The sequence below is a fragment of the Scyliorhinus canicula genome, chromosome 6 (assembly GCF_902713615.1).
Source record: "Scyliorhinus canicula chromosome 6, sScyCan1.1, whole genome shotgun sequence".
Taxonomy (NCBI): Eukaryota; Metazoa; Chordata; class Chondrichthyes; order Carcharhiniformes; family Scyliorhinidae; genus Scyliorhinus; species Scyliorhinus canicula.
The window spans coordinates 772985-793014 of NC_052151.1; the positions used below are offsets into that span (position 1 = coordinate 772985).

The following is a 20030-nucleotide window of genomic DNA, read 5'->3' on the forward strand; positions in this document are numbered from 1 at the left end:
CGCGCACCCTAACCCTCGCACCCAAACCCTCGCACCCAAACCCTCGCACCCTAACCCTCGCACCCAAACCCTCGCACCCAAACCCTCGCACCCTAACCCGCGCACCCTAACCCTCGCACCCTAACCCTCGCACCCTAACCCTCGCACCCAAACCCTCGCACCCTAACCCTCGCACCCAAACCCTCGCACCCAAACCCTCGCACCCAAACCCTCGCACCCTAACCCTCGCACCCTCGCACCCTAACCCTCGCACCCTAACCCTCTCCTAACCCTCGCACCTAACCCTCGCACCTAACCCTCTCCTAACCCTCGCACCCAAACCCTCGCACCCAAACCCTCGCACCCAAACCCTCGCACCCTAACCCTCGCACCCTAACCCTCGCACCCTAACCCTCGCACCCTAACCCTCTCCTAACCCTCGCACCCAAACCCTCGCACCCAAACCCTCGCACCCTAACCCTCGCACCCAAACCCTCGCACCCAAACCCTCGCACCTAACCCTCTCCTAACCCTCGCACCCTAACCCTCGCACCCTAACCCTCGCACCCTAACCATTTCCTAACCCTCGCACCCTAACCCTCGCACCCTAACCCTCGCACCCTAACCCGCGCACCCTAAACCCTCGCACCTAACCTCTCCTAACCCTCGCACCCAAACCCCTCTCCTAACCCTCGCACCCAAACCCTCTCCTAACCCTCTGCACCCTAAAACCCGTCGCACCCTAACCCTCGCACCCAAACCCTCGCACCCTAACCCTCGCACCCAAACCCTCTCCTAACCCTCGCACCCAAACCCTCTCCTAACCCTCGCACCCTAACCCTCGCACCCCTAACCCTCGCACCCAAACCCTCGCACCCTAACCCTCGCACCCTAACCCTCGCACCCTAACCCTCGCACCCTAACCCTCGCACCCTAACCCTCGCACCCTAACCCTCGCACCCTAACCCTCGCACCCTAACCCTCTCCTAACCCTCGCACCCAAACCCTCGCACCCTAACCCTCTCCTGACCCTCGCACCCTAACCATCTCCTAACCCTCGCACCCTAACCCTCGCACCCTAACCATCTCCTAACCCTCGCACCCTAACCCTCGCACCCTAACCATCTCCTAACCCTCGCACCCAAACCATCTCCTAACCCTCTCCTAACCCTCGCACCCTAACCCTCGCACCCTAACCCTCGCACCCTAACCCTCTCCTAACCCTCGCACCCAAACCCTCGCACCCTAACCCTCTCCTAACCCTCGCACCCTAACCCCTCTCCTAACCCTCGCACCCTAACCCTCTCCTAACCCTCGCACCCTAACCCCTCTCCTCACCCTCGCACCCTAACCCTCTCCTAACCCTCGCACCCAAACCCTCTCCTAACCCTCGCACCCTAACCCTCGCACCCAACCCTCTCCTCACCCTCGCACCCTAACCCTCTCCTAACCCTCGCACCCTAACCCTCTACTAACCCTCGCACCCTAACCCTCTCCTAACCCTCGCACCCTAACCCTCTCCTAACCCTCGCACCCTAACCCTCGCACCCTAACCCTCTCCTAGCCCTCTCCTAACACTTGCACCCTAACCCTCTCCTAACCCTCGCACCCTAACCCTCTCCTAACCCTCGCACCCTAACCCTCTCCTAACCCTCGCACCCAAACCATCTCCTAACCCTCGCACCCTAACCCTCTCCTAACCCTCGCACCCTAACCCTCTCCTAACCCTCGCACCCTAACCCTCTCCTAACCCTCGCACCCTAACCCTCGCACCCTAACCCTCTCCTCACCCTCGCACCCTAACCCTCTCCTAACCCTCGCACCCTAACCCTCTCCTAACCCTCGCACCCTAACCCTCTCCTAACCCTCGCACCCTAACCATCTCCTAACCCTCGCACCCTAACCCTCTCCTAACCCTCGCACCCTAACCCTCGCACCCTAACCCTCGCACCCTAACCCTCTCCTAGCCCTCTCCTAACACTTGCACCCTAACCCTCTCCTAACCCTCGCACCCAGCCTTCTCCTGACCCTCGCACCCTAACCCTCGCACCCTAACCCTCTCCTAACCCTTGCACCCAGCCTTCTCCTGACCCTCGCACCCTGACCCTCGCACCCTGACCATCCCTCCGCTTTAACTTTCTCTCTCGGTTTATGAGTATGGATATAACGGGACTCCATCAGAACCACACTGGCTCACACTGGACTGGACAACACCAGGGGTCGGGTAGGGAGGTGAGGTGAACTTCACAAGCTAGTGTATCAATAGAAATAAACCTGTGCCCCCCACCCTCAAACAAATCCCTCACCCTGTCGTCCAATCACAGCTGGCTGCTCCACAATGGGGGCCTGCGTGTTATCGGAGCAGCAACAGTAATGGACTGCAGTCAGCAGTGGGAAGCCAGGTTCTGTCCTCACCCTCAGTGATAATATCCTGCCCAGTAAAGGGGACTGTCCAAGGCCGTATCAATCACACTCACCCCAGTCCACTCGACAGCCATGCTGACCTCTGAACCACCTTCCGACCCACTATCGTACTTGACAGGAGTGCCAGCCTGGCCGTCGCGAAGTCGCCTCCGATCGGCACCCTCACCATCTTTCAGAATCTCCACCACTTTGCTCTGATGAATGGGATCAAGACCCTGGGACAGACAGACGCAGGAAGATTCACATCAGCTATCAGACTGGAATTGACCCTTTCAATAAAAGCAGCTGGTATTGAATTGAGGGAAGCAAGGTTGGACACTTACAGAGGTAGGCATCAGCTTGGCAGACGGAGCAAGGCGGGGGCGAGGAAGAGAGAGAGAGAGAGAGAGAGAGAGATTGAGATCGACAGGCTTACTACAGCTGTTAGTAATGCAAGTAAAAGTTAAACCTGATACATGAGCTGATACCGTCACACTGCAGTGCAAAGCACTTCAAACAGCCATTTTCTTTGAAGGAATGGAAGGTACAAAAAGAGCAGCAAACATTGGCGCAGAAAATCTAACATGAATTAAATGAAAATGGCTTATTGTCACGAGTAGGCTTCAATGAAGTTACTGTGAAAAGCCCCTAGTCGCCACATTCCGGCGCCTGTTCGCGAGGCTGGTAGGGGAATTGAACCGTGCTGCTGGATTGCTTTAAAAGCCAGCGATTTAGCCCAGTGAGCTAAACCAGCCCCTGTCACTGTCACTGTCCAGCACTGGGGTACAATACTGGTGGGGATGGGTCTGTCACTGTATAACACTGGGGTACAGTACTGGTGGGGACGGGTCTGTCACTGTATAACACTGGGGTACAGTACTGGTGGGGACGGGTCTGTCACTGTATAACACTGGGGTACAGTACAAGTGGGGACGCGTCTGTCACTGTATAACACTGGGGTACAGTACTGGTGGGGACGGGTCTGTCACTGTATAACACTGGGGTACAGTACTGGTGGGGACGGGTCTGTCACTGTATAACACTGGGGTACAGTACTGGTGGGGAGGGGTCCGTCGCTGTATAACACTGGGGTACAGTACTGGTGGGGATGGGTCTGTCACTGTATAACACTGGGGTACAGTACTGGTGGGGACGGGTCTGTCACTGTATAACACTGGGGTACAGTACTGGTGGGGATGGGTCTGTCACTGTATAACACTGGGGTACACTACTGGTGGGGACAGGTCTGTCACTGTATAACACCGGGGTACAATACTGGTGGGGACGGGTCTGTCACTGTATAACACTGGGGTACAGTACTGGTGGGGACGGGTCTGTCACTGTATAACACTGGGGTACAGTACTGGTGGGGATGGGTCTGTCACTGTATAACACTGGGGTACACTACTGGTGGGGACAGGTCTGTCACTGTATAACACCGGGGTACAATACTGGTGGGGAGGGTCTGTCACTGTATAACACTGGGGTACAGTACTGGTGGGGACGGGTCTGTCACTGTATAACACTGGGGTACACTACTGGTGGGGACAGGTCTGTCACTGTATAACACCGGGGTACAATACTGGTGGGGACGGGTCTGTCACTGTATAACACTGGGGTACAGTACTGGTGGGGACGGGTCTGTCACTGTATAACACCGGGGTACAGTACTGGTGGGGACGGGTCTGTCACTGTATAACACTGGGGTACAGTACTGGTGGGGACGGGTCTGTCACTGTATAACACTGGGGTACAGTGCTGGTGGGGACGGGTCTGTCACTGTATAACACTGGGGTACAGTACTGGTGGGGACGGGTCTGTCACTGTATAACACTGGGGTACAGTACTGGTGGGGATGGGTCTGTCACTGTATAACACTGGGGTACAGTACTGGTGGGGACGGGTCTGTCGCTGTATAACACTGGGATACAGTACTGGTGGGGACGGGTCTGTCACTGTATAACACTGGGATACAGTACTGGTGGGGACGGGTCTGTCACTGTATAACACCGGGGTACAGTACTGGTGGGGACGGGTCTGTCACTGTATAACACTGGGATACAGTACTGGTGGGGATGGGTTTGTCACTGTATAACACTGGGGTACAGTACTGGTGGGGACGGGTCTGTCACTGTATAACACTGGAGTACAGTACTGGTGGGGACGGGTCTGTCACTGTATAACACTGGGGTACAGTACTGGTGGGGACAGGTCTGTCACTGTATAACACTGGGGTACAGTACTGGTGGGGACGGGTCTGTCACTGTATAACATTGGGGTATAGTACTGGTGGGGACGGGTCTGTCACTGTATAACACTGGGGTACAGTACTGGTGGGGACGGGTCTGTCACTGTATAACACTGGGATACAGTACTGGTGGGGGCAGGTGTGTCAGTGTATAACATTGGGGTACAGTACTGGTGGGGACGGGTCTGTCACTGTATAACACTGGGGTACAGTACTGGTGGGGATGGGTCTGTCACTGTATAACATTGGGGTACAGTACTGGTGGGGACGGGTCTGTCACTGTATAACACTGGGGTACAGTACTGGTGGGGACGGGTCTGTCACTGTATAACACTGGGATACAGTACTGGTGGGGGCGGGTCTGTCACTGTATAACACTGGGGTACAGTACTGGTGGGGACAGGTCTGTCGCTGTATAACACTGAGGTACAGTACTGGTGGGGATGGGTCTGTCACTGTATAACACTGGGGTACAGTACTGGTGGGGACGGGTCTGTCACTGTATAACACTGGGGTACAGTACTGGTGGGGATGGGTCTGTCACTGTATAACACTGGGTACAGTACTGGTGGGGACGGTATAACACTGGGGTACAGTACTGGTGGGGACGCGTCTGTCACTGTATAACACTGGGGTACAGTACTGGTGGGGACGGGTCTGTCAGTGTATAACACTGGGGTACAGTACTGGTGGGGACGGGTCTGTCGCTGTATAACACTGGGGTACAGTACTGGTGGGGACGGGTCTGTCACTGTATAACACTGGGGTACAGTACTGGTGGGGACGGGTCTGTCACTGTATAACACTGGGGCACAGTACTGGTGGGGACGGGTCTGTCACTGTATAACACTGGGGTACAGTACTGGTGGGGACGGATCTGTCAGTGTATAACACTGGGGTACAGTACTGGTGGGGGTGGGTCTGTCACTGTATAACACTGGGCTATAGTACTGGTGGGGACGGGTCTGTCAGTGTATATCACTGGGACACAGTACTGGTGGGGGTGGGTCTGTCACTGTATAACACTGGGGTACAGTACTGGTGGGGACGGGTCTGTCAGTGTATAACACTGGGGTACAGTACTGGTGGGGACGGGTCTGTTACTGTATAACACTGGGTACAGTACTGGTGGGGACGGGTCTGTCACTGTATAACACTGGGATACAGTACTGGTGGGGGTGGGTCTGTCACTGTATAACACTGGGGTACAGTACTGGTGGGGACGGGTCTGTTACTGTATAACACTGGGTACAGTACTGGTGGGGACGGGTCTGTCACTGTATAACACTGGGATACAGTACTGGTGGGGGTGGGTCTGTCACTGTATAACACTGGGATACAGTACTGGTGGGGGTGGGTCTGTCACTGTATAACACTGGGGTACAGTACTGGTGGGGACGGGTCTGTCACTGTATAACACTGGGGTACAGTACTGGTGGGGACGGGTCTGTCACTGTATAACACTGGGGTACAGTACTGGTGGGGACGGGTCTGTCGCTGTGTAACACTGGGGTACAGTACTGGTGGGGACGGGTCTGTCGCTGTGTAACACTGGGGTACAGTACTGGTGGGGACGGGTCTGTCACTGTATAACACTGGGGTACAGTACTGGTGGGGATGGGTCTGTCACTGTATAACACTGGGGTACAGTACTGGTGGGGACGGGTCTGTCACTGTATAACACTGGGGTACAGTACTGGTGGGGACGGGTCTGTCGCTGTGTAACACTGGGGTACAGTACTGGTGGGGACGGGTCTGTCGCTGTATAACACTGGGATACAATACTGGTGGGGGTGGGTCTGTCAGTGTATAACACTGGGGTACAGTACTGGTGGGGACGGGTCTGTCACTGTATAACACTAGGGTACAGTACTGGTGTGGACGTGTCTGTCACTGTATAACACTGGGGTACAGTACTGGTGGGGACAGGTCTGTCACTGTATAACACTGGGGTACAGTACTGGTGGGGACGGGTCTGTCGCTGTGTAACACTGGGGTACAGTACTGGTGGGGACGGGTCTGTCACTGTATAACACTGGGGTACAGTACTGGTGGGGACGGGTCTGTCACTGTATAACACTGGGGTACAGTACTGGTGGGGACGGGTCTGTCACTGTATAACACTGGGGTACAGTACTGGTGGGGACGGGTCTGTCACTGTATAACACTGGGGTACAGTACTGGTGGGGAGGGGTCTGTCACTGTATAACACTGGGGTACAGTACTGGTGGGGAGGGGTCTGTCACTGTATAACACTGGGGTACAGTACTGGTGGGGAGGGGTCTGTCACTGTATAACACTGGGGTACAGTACTGGTGGGGACGGGTCTGTCACTGTATAACACTGGGGTACAGTACTGGTGGGGACGGGTCTGTCACTGTATAACACTGGGGTACAGTACTGGTGGGGAGGGGTCTGTCACTGTATAACACTGGGGTACAGTACTGGTGGGGACGGGTCTGTCACTGTATAACACTGGGGTACAGTACTGGTGGGGATGGCTGTAGTTACCTGTTTGCGGGACCGAGTTGCACATTCTTCCAGAGTTTCTGCAGCCTCCAGCTTGCCCTGGCGTCTGTACAGCGCTCCAAGGTTCCTTAGAGTGGTATTCACTGTGGGACTGGAAGGGAAAATTAGATTTCATTCAGTCACTAGGCTGTGGAATGTGTATCTTGTATCTACTGCTCTCCAAACTTGCCCCCGGTGAGCTGCGCTGGGCAAAGAGAAACAGGGGAGAGCCTTCCTGTCACCTTGGCATCAGCATCGCCCTCTGGTGATCAAACGTGTGGAGCTCATTGAGGACAATTTACACAAAGAGGAAGGAGCGTGACTGAGGGAGTAAATGAATAATTTGCATCCCCCTTTCCCAAGGAGTTGGGTGCTACCCAGGACAAGGTGACAGACAAGGATACTCTGACCCTAGAAGGCTTCAAAATTGATATGCAGGAAGTGTTGAATACTGGAGGTTGACAAAGGACCGATACAAGTGCGATGTTCGCACAGATTCTGGCTGTGATCTACTGGCCACATTCGGCCCAAAGGTAGTGCGTCGCACTGAGTAGAAGTTGAGAAATCCCCCTTTCGGGGATCCACCCAGCTCACCCCGCCTCGCGAGCCATCGCAATGTGAATCCAGCTCAGTTTGGGCGTGATCGATTTCTTGCAAATCTACATGTTAGAGTGGTGGGGCTAGTTTCATTCTGAAATGCGTTCCCACCCAAGGCGTGGGGTCTAATCCACTCGCCCTGGAAATCTGGGGCGAGTGCCGTTTGGTGCTGGCCCCCACAGGCAGGGAGCAGATGCCACGGTACCCGTGGGGATCCCCCAGGGGATCGGAGGCTCCAGGGGCTTGCCCTCTGGGTAGAGAGACACCCTGTCACTGGCCAGTCTGGGGATCGGTCCTGGGGGTGCCCTGCGCACTTTCCATTCTCACCTCCTGTAATGGGTGCTAACTACCTGATTGGGAACAGAGTCCCGTAGCCGGGGGGGGGGGGGTTCCGCCAATGAGACCCCGAATCTACCGGAATGACCTTTCGGTAACGTGGTGTTTCTCAGCACTCCGAGCACGGGCAAACACTCGGCTAATCGCGCTACGGGACTCTGTTCCCATTCGGGCCGATCTTGTCCAGTAAAGGAAGTGAGAATGGAAATTGCAGGGGTACCAGCCATAATCTTCCCGTATTCTCCAGACTGAGGGGAGATGCCAGAGGACTGGAGAATTACAAATGTTACGCTCTTGATCAAAAGTAGTTGTACGGATCGCCCCAGAAATGACAGAGCAGTCACTGTAACATCAGCAATGGCGAAGCTTCGGGAAACAATGATTTGGGATAGAATTAGTAATCACTTGGAAAAATGTGGATTGATCAGGAAGAGCCAGCATGGATTTCTAAAGGGGAAACTGTGTTAACTAACTGGCTGGAGCTTTTTGAGGAGGTAACAGAAAGGATCGATGAGGATAATGCTGTTGATGTGGTTTACATGGACTTTCAGAAGGTATATGATACAGTGCCACACAACAGGCTTATGAGAAAGGTTAAAGCCCATGTAATAAGAGGGACAGTCGCAATATGGATACAAAATTGGCTGGAAATGAGGAAGATCATGTTCAATGGATATTTTTCGGGCTGGAGGAAGGTTTGTTGTGGTGTTCCCCAGGGGCCGGTATTGGGATCTTTGCTTCTCCTCATATATATTAATGATCTAGATCTTGATGTGCGGTCGGTCCGAAACTTGGAAATATTGTGAACCGTGAGGAGGAGTGTCGAAGTTCAAAAAGTCGCAGACAAAGGCAGCAGGGTGGCGCAGTGGGTTAGCCCTGCTGCCTCACGGCACCGAGGTCCCGGCTCTGGGTTACTGTCCGTGTGGAGTTTGCACATTCTCCCTGTGTTTGCGTGGGTTTCACCCCCACAACCCAAATGGTTGGGTGGATTGGCCACGCTAAATTGCCCCTAAATTTGGGAGAACACGGAAGAATTGGGTACTCTAAATTTAAAAAAAAATTAGCAGACAAGTTGGTGCAGTGGGCAGAAAGGTAGCCAATGAAGTTTAATACGTGTAGTGTGAGGTGGATCATTTCGGTAGGATCAACATGGAGACACAATATAAAATAAGGGGTACAATTCTCAAGGGGAAGCAGGAGCGTATCGGAAGAGGGTGTATCTGAGCATAGATCTCTGAAGGTAGCAGGACAGGTAATAATCTTTATTAATGTCACAAGTAGGCTTACATTAACACTGCAATGAAGTTACTCTTTACCCAAAATGTAGGTACACTGCAACTAGGTAAACATGTGTTACGCTTCTTCACGTAGCACAAGCTGCTTCCTTGATGTACGCTCTGACAAAGGAAGGTTCAGACTTGGAGATAGGTTTAACACATTTATTGAACAGTTAACAATTCTCCTACTTGAGTTCCACTCTCCTGCTGATCTTGCTATGGTAACTCAGTCTAACTAACCAGTCTGCTCTAAGCCATGCGGTGGGTGTGATGCTCCCTGATCTGCCCGTCTCTCTGAGTGTCACCGGTGGAAAGAGAAAGAGCCTGTGTGCCCTGTCCTTTTATATGGGTCGCCCCCTAGTGGTCGTGTCACCTCTGGGTGTCTTGACTGCCCATTGGTCGTGTCCTATCTTACTGACCTATTGGTTGAATGTCTGTGTGGCATGATGTCTCTGGTGCTCCCTCTAGTGTTTACCTAGTTGCAGTGTACCTTCATTAACCCCTTGTGTATTTACAGTGATGCACATCACCACATAGGGAACTGGGTTAAAAACCAACCCTTTCAGTCTCTGGCCCCACAATCCATTCCCCCCTAGAGGTTGCTCTGTTACCTGTTGGCCATTCCTTACCTGTTGACTTTGCAAGCCTTGTACCAGCCCCCATACTCTGCGTAAGGAGCACTGTCCTTATGTTTCCCCTGCAACGGAACAAAACGTCCAATTAAAAACTTGACGAGGATACTTCCCGCTTGGATCATCAGTCCTTGACGGAATATTTCTCCTCTACAGATCGCACATCGGAAACATCTTCTGAAGATACAGCATTAGTTTCTATAAGTACACTGATCACGGCCAGCGTCACCTCAAGACCACCTCTTTCGACTCCTTATCAATTGTCAGGGCTGCTTGACCAAAGCCACAAGTGGATGAGCAGAAATCCGTGAACTCAATATTGATAAGTTCAAAGTGGTTGTCTTTGGTACCTTGGTGCAATGACAAAGAGAGATTGCACCAACTAAGATTGTATTTCAAGGTAATATTATTCAAGTTTTCAAGACAAAAGAAAGAGATGGAAATACAGACGGATATTTCAGCTGCCTGATCCGGAGCAGGCGGCAGAGTCTAAAAACCAGAGGCAGATATTTCAGGAGTGAAATTCCAAAACATTTCTGATACAAAGGGTGGGAGACGTTTCCAACTGTTTCTTTATGGGATGTGGGGGTCGTTGGCTGGACCAGCATTTATTGTCCATCAATGGGGCTGGTTTAGCACACTGGGCTAAATCACTGGCTTTGAAAGCAGACCAAGGCAGGCCAGCAGTATGGTTCAATTCCCGTACCAGCCTCCCCGAACAGGCGCCGGAATGTGGCGACGAGGGGCTTTTCACAGTAACTTCATTTGAAGCCTACTCGTGACAATAAGCAATTTTCATTTCCTTTCTAATTGCCCTTCAGGAGCTGGTGGTGAGCTGCCTTCTTGAACCGCTGCAGTCATAGAGCCTTACAGCACAGAAAGAGGCCCTTTGGCCCATCGCATCTGTGCTGACTACCAAGCACCTAATCACTCTAGTCCCATTTCTAGCACTCGGCCCATTGCTTGGTGTGTTGTGGCATTTCAAATGCTCATCTAAGTACTTGTTAAATGTTCTGAGGGCCTCTTTAACCTTCTCAGGCAGCGAGTTCCAGACTCCCACCACCTTCTGGGTGAAAAGGTTTTTCCTCACATCCCCTCTAAACCTCCTGCCCCTTACCTTTAATCTCTGCCGCCTGGTTATTGATCTCTCCGCTAAGGGGAAAAGTTATTTTCTATCCAACCTGTCTGTGCCCCTCATAGTTTTATACACCTCAATCCGGTCCCCCTCAGCCTTCTCAGCTCCAAGGAAAACAACCCCAATCTATCCAACCTCTCTTCATAGCTGAAACGTTCCAGCCCAGGCAAACATCCTGGTTAATCTCCTCGAAATGAAATGAAATGAAAATGAAAATCGCTTATTGTCACGAGTAGTCTTCAAATGAAGTTACTGTGAAAAGCCCCTAGTCGCCACATTCCGGCGCCTGTCCGGGGAGGCTGGTACGGGAATCGAACCGTGCTGCTGGCCTGCTTGGTCTGCTTTGAAAGCCAGCGATTTAGCCCAGTGAGCTAAACCAGCCCCTCTGAACCCTCTCCAGTACAATCACATCCTCCCTATAGTGTGGTGACCTGAATTACACACATTACTCCAGCTGTGGCATCACCAGTGTTTATACAGCTCCACCATAACCTCCCTGCTCTTATATTCTATGCCTCAGTCAATAAAAGCAGGTATCCCATATGCCTTCTTAACCACCTTATCTGCCTGTAGTTCCTTGGTACACCCACTGTGCTGTTAGGGAGGGAGTTCCAGGATGTTGCCCCAGCGACAGTGAAGGAACAGCCGATATATTTCCCAGTCAGGGTGGGGAGTGACTTGGAGGGGAACCTCCAGCTGGTGGGGTTCCCAGGTATCTGCTGCTCTTGTCCTTCTAGATGGTAGTGGTGGTGGATACAGGCTCAGAAGATATGGTTGAAGGAGGCCTCAGGATGTTGGTGTGTTTAAGGTTGCTGTGATGTGCCAATCAAGTGGTTAATACCAGCTTGGGGGCTGGTTTAGCTCAGTTGGCTGAACAGCTGGTTCGTGATGCAGAACAAGGCCAACAAGGTGGGTTCAATTCCCGCACCGGCTGAGGTTATTAATGAAGGCTCCGCTTTCTCAACTTGCCCCTCACTCGAGGTGTGGCGACCCTCAGGTTAAATCACCACCGGTCATCCGTCCTCCTTAAAGGGGAAAGCAGCCTCTGGTCATCTGGGACTATGCGACTCTACACTTTGTCCACCGCTTATGCAGGTTAATATTACACATTATCCATCCAGACACCACTTTCGTGTATTTCTGGCAGGTCTTTCACAACTTCGGCAGTGGTGTAGATCAGGTGCCCAGCCCAGTATCAGGGTCAGATCAGACTCTTGGGTTTACAAAGGCTCAGCTTTAAACAGTGGCAAATAAGGTGGAGTTGATGCTCACGGACTGGAGTTTGTTACACAGGGAAAGGAGGAGGACATTCAGCCGCTCAAGCCTGTCCTATCATTTGTTGAAGTTACCTAATTCAATAACTTTAGTGAAGAAAACATCACATTGAAAATGATCAATTAATAGGACATCAGCTGCCAATTGCAGAAGTGACCAACGGCTCAGACACTGAAGCTGACCATGTCTATGGATGAAGAAATGACAATTGTCATTAGACAATGACTATCTCCAACAAGAGGAGGTTATTGGATAAGCATATGGATGATAAGGGCATAGTGTAGGTTAGATGGCCTTTAGTTTTTTTCCATGTCGGTGCAACATCGAGGGCCGAAGGGCCTGTACTGCGCTGTATAGTTCTATGTTCTAACCTGGGGGTTACCAGTGACCTGAAACTGAGCTGGTCTTACCATCGTCGTGTGCAAGTACCTTTAAGAAATGAGTGTTTATTAAATAGCTGTCGTGGATGTACCTTTAAGAAATGGGTGTTTATCAAACATCTGCAGTGATGTCAGGGTGTGGGTGGAGCTGGGCTGTCTGTCTGTTTTACCTTTGCTTTGAGCTCGCAGTTACAGGGTGTGTTTAGTTTTGTTTTGCAGATTGGGAGCTGCATCCAGAGAAACCAGGTGTAATTCTGATTTATTTCTGAATGAAAGGAATGTCTTCAAAGCAGTTGCTAATTTAAAAGTGATAACTGCTCTCAGTAGAGAATTTAAACCTTATGTGTGTGTTGAAGAGGGTATTAGTCTTATGGATGTTGCTGGGAAAGATTAAGGGTTACTTATAGAGTACTGTATTCTTTGGGGGGAGTAGTTGAGTTGATAGTTGGTAAGATGTTTACTGTGTGTGTTTAAAAATGTTAACTGGATTCATACAATAAACACTATTTTTTGTTTAAAAATGCTTTTAGATCTCTGTTGCATCACACCTATAAAGTGGGCCCTTGTGCTCCCCATAATCAAAATCTATTAAAAGTTGTGGGTCAGGTGAACTCCATGATACACTTTGGGGATTCCTAAACCCTGGGCCGTAATACCATGTAAACACTGCGGTTACAAGAGCAGGTCAGAGGCTGGGAATCCTGTGGGAATGAGCTCCCCTTTCAACTCCCCAAAGCCTGTCCACCATCTACAAGGCACAAGTCAGGAGTGTGAGGGAATACTCTCCACCTGCCTGGATGAGTGCAGCTCCAACAACACTCAAGAAGCTCAACACCATCCAGGACAAAGCAGCCATGTTTGATTTCTCCCCTTCCACAAACATTCACTCCCTCCACCACCGACACACAGTAGCAGCCGTGTGTACCATCTACAAGATTCACTGCAGTAACTCACCAAGGCCCCTCAGGCAGCACCTTCCAAACCCACGGCCACTACCATCCAGAAGGCCAAGAGCAGCAGGTACCTGGAAATCCCACCACCTGGAGGTTCCCCTCCAAGTCACTCCCCACCCTGACTGGGAAATATATCGGCCGTTCCTTCACTGTCGCTGGGGCAACATCCTGGAACTCCCTCCCTAACAGCACAGTGGGTGTATCTGCACCTCAGGGACTGCAGCGGTTTTCTGGGCAGGGGAGGGAGAACGGGATTGCGACTCACCTTGCTGAGTTCCTCCCGTTCCTCAGCATGCATCCAAATGGGTTTATTCTCACCTGGAATGAAGCACATTACAGTCAGCTCCACTTCAACATCCAGAGAGACAAAACCATCCATTGACCCAAACCCACCTGCCCCACAAAATGCTGCCCTCAACACCCCCAAAATACCCTGTACCAGAACACCACTCCCAACCCTGACCAATCCTGCTCCATTCCTCTGCCGACTGCAATACCCTCCCCCGACTGCAATACCCTCCCCAGCTCCTCCAGCCCCCTATTAACCCCCAATGCTCCTCCCACAACCAATGGGGGTTAGAGATCTAGAGGGAGGGGTTTCAATGGGGGTTAGTGATCTAGAGGGAGGGGTTTCAATGGGAGAGTTAGTGATCTAGAGGGAGGGGTTTCAATGGGAGAGTTAGTGATCTAGAGGGAGGGGTTTCAATGGGAGTTAGTGATCTAGAGGGAGGGGTTTCAATGGGAGAGTTAGTGATCTAGAGGGAGGGGTTTCAATGGGAGTTAGTGATCTAGAGGGAGGGGTTTCAATGGGAAAGTTAGTGATCTAGAGGGAGGGGTTTCAATGGGAGAGTTAGTGATGTAGAGGGAGGGGTTTCAATGGGAGTTAGTGATCCAGAGGGAGGGGTTTCAATGGGAGAGTTAGTGATCTAGAGGGAGGGGTTTCAATGGGGGTTAGTGATCTAGAGGGAGGGGTTTCAATGGGAGTTAGTGATCTAGAGGGAGGGGTTTCAATGGGAAAGTTAGTGATACAGAGGGAGGGGTTTCAATGGGAGAGTTAGTGATCTAGAGGGAGGGGTTTCAATGGGGGTTAGTGATCTAGAGGGAGGGGTTTCAATGGGAGTTAGTGATCTAGAGGGAGGGGTTTCAATGGGAGTTAGTGATCCAGAGGGAGGGGTTTCAATGGGAGAGTTAGTGATCTAGAGGGAGGGGTTTCAGTGGGAGAGTTAGTGATCTAGAGGGAGGGGTTTCAATGGGAGTTAGTGATCCAGAGGGAGGGGTTTCAATGAGAGTTAGTGATCTAGAGGGAGGGGTTTCAAGGGGAGAGTTAGTGATCTAGAGGGAGGGGTTTCAATGGGAGTTAGTGATCTAGACGGAGGGGTTTCAATGGGAGTTAGTGATCTAGAGGGAGGGGTTTCAATGAGAGTTAGTGATCTAGAGGGAGGGGTTTCAAGGGGAGAGTTAGTGATCTAGAGGGAGGGGTTTCAATGGGAGTTAGTGATCTAGAGGGAGGGGTTTCAATGGGAGAGTTAGTGATCTAGAGGGAGGGGTTTCAATGGGAGTTAGTGATCTAGAGGGAGGGGTTTCAATGGGAAAGTTAGTGATCTAGAGGGAGGGGTTTCAATGGGAGAGTTAGTGAACTAGAGGGAGGGGTTTCAATGGGAGTTAGTGATCTAGAGGGAGGGGTTTCAATGGGAGTTAGTGATCTAGAAGGAGGGGTTTCAATGAGAGTTAGTGATCTAGAGGGAGGGGTTTCAATGGGAGTTAATGATCAAGAGGGAGGGGTTTCAATGGGAGAGTTAGTGATCCAGAGGGAGGAGTTTCAATGGGAGTTAGTGATCTAGAAGGAGGGGTTTCAATGAGAGTTAGTGATCTAGAGGGAGGGGTTTCAATGGGAGTTAATGATCAAGAGGGAGGGGTTTCAATGGGAGAGTTAGGGATCTAGAGGGAGGGGTTTCAATGGAAGGGTTAGTGATCTAGAGGGAGGGGTTTCAATGGGAGTTAGTGATCTAGAGGGAGGGGTTTCAATGGGAGAGTTAGTGATCTAGAGGGAGGGGTTTCAATGGGGGTTAGTGATCTAGAGGGAGGGGTTTCAATGGGAGTTAGTGATCTAGAGGGAGGGGTTTCAATGGGAGTTAGTGATCCAGAGGGAGGGGTTTCAATGGGAGAGTTAGTGATCTAGAGGGAGGGGTTTCAGTGGGAGAGTTAGTGATCTAGAGGGAGGGGTTTCAATGGGAGTTAGTGATCCAGAGGGAGGGGTTTCAATGAGAGTTAGTGATCTAGAGGGAGGGGTTTCAAGGGGAGAGTTAGTGATCTAGAGGGAGGGGTTTCAATGGGAGTTAGTGATCTAGACGGAGGGGTTTCAATGGGAGTTAGTGATCTAGAGGGAGGGGTTTCAATGAGAGTTAGTGATCTAGAGGGAGGGGTTTCAAGGGGAGAGTTAGTGATCTAGAGGGAGGGGTTTCAATGGGAGTTAGTGATCTAGAGGGAGGGGTTTCAATGGGAGAGTTAGTGATCTAGAGGGAGGGGTTTCAATGGGAGTTAGTGATCTAGAGGGAGGGGTTTCAATGGGAAAGTTAGTGATCTAGAGGGAGGGGTTTCAATGGGAGAGTTAGTGAACTAGAGGGAGGGGTTTCAATGGGAGTTAGTGATCTAGAGGGAGGGGTTTCAATGGGAGTTAGTGATCTAGAGGGAGGGGTTTCAATGGGAGTTAGTGATCTAGAGGGAGGGGTTTCAATGGGAGTTAGTGATCTAGAAGGAGGGGTTTCAATGAGAGTTAGTGATCTAGAGGGAGGGGTTTCAATGGGAGTTAATGATCAAGAGGGAGGGGTTTCAATGGGAGAGTTAGTGATCCAGAGGGAGGAGTTTCAATGGGAGTTAGTGATCTAGAAGGAGGGGTTTCAATGAGAGTTAGTGATCTAGAGGGAGGGGTTTCAATGGGAGTTAATGATCAAGAGGGAGGGGTTTCAATGGGAGAGTTAGGGATCTAGAGGGAGGGGTTTCAATGGAAGGGTTAGTGATCTAGAGGGAGGGGTTTCAATGGGAGTTAGTGATCTAGAGGGAGGGGTTTCAATGGGAGAGTTAGTGATCTAGAGGGAGGGGTTTCAATGAGAGTTAGTGATCCAGAGGGAGGGGTTTCAATGAGAGTTAGTGATCCAGAGGGAGGGGTTTCAATGGGAGAGTTAGTGATCCAGAGGGAGGGGTTTCAATGAGAGTTAGTGATCTAGAGGGAGGGGTTTCAATGGGGGTTAGTGATCTAGAGGGAAGGGTTTCAATGAGAGTTAGTGATCCAGAGGGAGGGGTTTCAATGAGAGTTAGTGATCTAGAGGGAGGGGTTTCAATGGGAGTTAGTGATCTAGAGGGAAGGGTTTCAATGAGAGTTAGTGATCTAGAGGGAGGGGTTTCAATGGGAGAGTTAGTGATCTAGAGGGAGAGGTTTCAATGGGAGTTAGTGATCTAGAGGGAGGGGTTTCAATGGGAGAGTTAGTGATCTAGAGGGAGGGGTTTCAGTGGGAGTTAGTGACCTAGAGGGAGGTGTTTCAATGGGAGAGTTAGTGATCTAGAGGGAGGGGTTTCAGTGGGAGTTAGTGATCTAGAGGGAGGGGTTTCAATGGGAGAGTTAGCAATCTAGAGGGAGGGGTTTCAGTGGGGGTTAGTGATCTAGAGGGAGGGGTTTCAATGGGAGTTAGTGATCTAGAGGGAGGGGTTTCAATGGGAGTTAGTGATCTAGAGGGAGGGGTTTCAGTGGGAGAGTTAGTGATCTAGAGGGAGGGGTTTCAATGGGAGAGTTAGTGATCCAGAGGGAGGGGTTTTAATGGGGTTAGTGATCTAGAGGGAGGGGTTTCAATGGGAGTTAGTGATCTAGAGGGAGGGGTTTTAATGGGGTTAGTGATCTAGAGGGAGGGGTTTCAATAGGAGTTAGTGATCGAGAGGGAGAGGTTTCAATGGGAGAGTTAGTGATCTAGAGGGAGGGGTTTCAATGGGAGTTAGTGATCTAGAGGGAGGGGTTTCAATGGGGGTTAGTGATCTAGAGGGAGGTGTTTCAATGGGAGAGTTAGTGATCCAGAGGGAGAGGTTTCAATGCAAGAGTTAATGATACAGAGGGAGGGGTTTCAATGGGAGTTAATGATCAAGAGGGAGGGGTTTCAATGGGAGAGTTAGTGATCCAGAGGGAGGAGTTTCAATGGGAGAGTTAGGGATCTAGAGGGAGGGGTTTCAATGGAAGGGTTAGTGATCTAGAGGGAGGGGTTTCAATGGGAGTTAGTGATCTAGAGGGAGGGGTTTCAATGGGAGAGTTAGTGATCTAGAGGGAGGGGTTTCAATGAGAGTTAGTGATCCAGAGGGAGGGGTTTCAATGAGAGTTAGTGATCCAGAGGGAGGGGTTTCAATGAGAGTTAGTGATCTAGAGGGAGGGGTTTCAATGGGGGTTAGTGATCTAGAGGGAAGGGTTTCAATGAGAGTTAGTGATCCAGAGGGAGGGGTTTCAATGAGAGTTAGTGATCTAGAGGGAGGGGTTTCAATGGGAGTTCGTGATCTAGAGGGAAGGGTTTCAATGAGAGTTAGTGATCTAGAGGGAGGGGTTTCAATGGGAGAGTTAGTGATCTAGAGGGAGAGGTTTCAATGGGAGTTAGTGATCTAGAGGGAGGGGTTTCAATGGGAGAGTTAGTGATCTAGAGGGAGGGGTTTCAGTGGGAGTTAGTGACCTAGAGGGAGGTGTTTCAATGGGAGAGTTAGTGATCTAGAGGGAGGGGTTTCAGTGGGAGTTAGTGATCTAGAGGGAGGGGTTTCAATGGGAGAGTTAGCAATCTAGAGGGAGGGGTTTCAGTGGGGGTTAGTGATCTAGAGGGAGGGGTTTCAATGGGAGTTAGTGATCTAGAGGGAGGAGTTTCAATGGGAGGGTTAGTGATCTAGAGGGAGGGGTTTCAATGGGAGTTAGTGATCTAGAGGGAGGGGTTTCAGTGGGAGAGTTAGTGATCTAGAGGGAGGGGTTTCAATGGGAGAGTTAGTGATCCAGAGGGAGGGGTTTTAATGGGGTTAGTGATCTAGAGGGAGGGGTTTCAATGGGAGTTAGTGATCTAGAGGGAGGGGTTTTAATGGGGTTAGTGATCTAGAGGGAGGGGTTTCAATAGGAGTTAGTGATCGAGAGGGAGGGGTTTCAATGGGAGAGTTAGTGATCTAGAGGTAGGGGTTTCAATGGGGGTTAGTGATCTAGAGGGAGGGGTTTCAATGGGAGTTAGTGATCTAGAGGGAGGGGTTTCAATGGGGGTTAGTGATCTAGAGGGAGGTGTTTCAATGGGAGAGTTAGTGATCCAGAGGGAGAGGTTTCAATGCAAGAGTTAATGATACAGAGGGAGGGGTTTCAATGGGAGTTAGTGATCTAGAGGGAGGGGTTTCAATGGGAGTTAGTGATCTAGAGGGAGGGGTTTCAATGGGAGAGTTAGTGATCTAGAGGGAGCGGTTTCAATGGGAGTTAGTGATCTAGAGGGAGGGGTTTCAATGGGAGAGTTAGTGATCTAGAGGGAGGGGTTTCAATGGGAGAGTTAGTGATCTAGAGGGAGGGTTTTCAATGGGGGTTAGTGATCTAGAGGGAGGGGTTTCAATGGGAGTTAGTGATCTAGAGGGAGGGGTTTCAATGGGAGGGTTAGTGATCTAGAGGGAGGGGTTTCAATGGGAGTTAGTGATCTAGAGGGAGGGGTTTCAATGGGAGAGTTAGTGATCTAGAGGGAGGGGTTTCAATGGGAGTTAGTGATCTGGAGGGAGGGGTTTCAATGGGAGAGTTAGTGATCCAGAGGGAGGGGTTTCAATGGGAGTTAGTGATCTAGAGGGAGCGATTTCAATGGGAGTTAGTGATCTAGAGGGAGGGGTTTCAATGGGAGAGTTAGTGATCTAGAGGGAGGGGTTTCAATGGGAGTTAGTGATCTAGAGGGAGAGGTTTCAATGCAAGAGTTAATGATACAGAGGGAGGGGTTTCAATGGGAGAGTTAGTGATCTAGAGGGAGAGGTTTCAATGCAAGAGTTAATGATACAGAGGGAGGGGTTTCAATGGGAGAGTTAGTGATCTAGAGGGAGCGATTTCAATGGGAGTTAGTGATCTAGAGGGAGGGGTTTCAATGGGAGAGTTAGTGATCTAGAGGGAGGGGTTTCAATGGGAGAGTTAGTGATCTAGAGGGAGGGGTTTCAATGGGGGTTAGTGATCTAGAGGGAGGGGTTTCAATGGGGGTTAGTGATCTAGAGGGAGGGGTTTCAATGGGAGGGTTAGTGATCTAGAGGGAGGGGTTTCAATGGGAGTTAGTGATCTAGAGGGAGGGGT

General features: G+C 51.0%; 1 protein-coding gene across 1 annotated transcript in view; it reads right to left on the reverse strand.

Moving 5' to 3' along the window:
* Nucleotides 1-14102, reverse strand: part of LOC119966906 (kinesin light chain 2-like) — a 102623-nt gene extending 88521 nt beyond the window's left edge. The window contains exons 1-5 of the mRNA XM_038798863.1: nt 13989-14102; nt 9978-10045; nt 7142-7250; nt 2727-2741; nt 2457-2618 (exon numbers count right to left, since the gene is read on the reverse strand). Coding sequence (XP_038654791.1) covers nt 2457-2618; nt 2727-2741; nt 7142-7250; nt 9978-10045; nt 13989-14102 — 468 coding nt within the window. The remainder of the gene's footprint in view (nt 1-2456; nt 2619-2726; nt 2742-7141; nt 7251-9977; nt 10046-13988) is intronic.
* Between the last annotated feature and the right edge of the window lie 5928 nt (nt 14103-20030).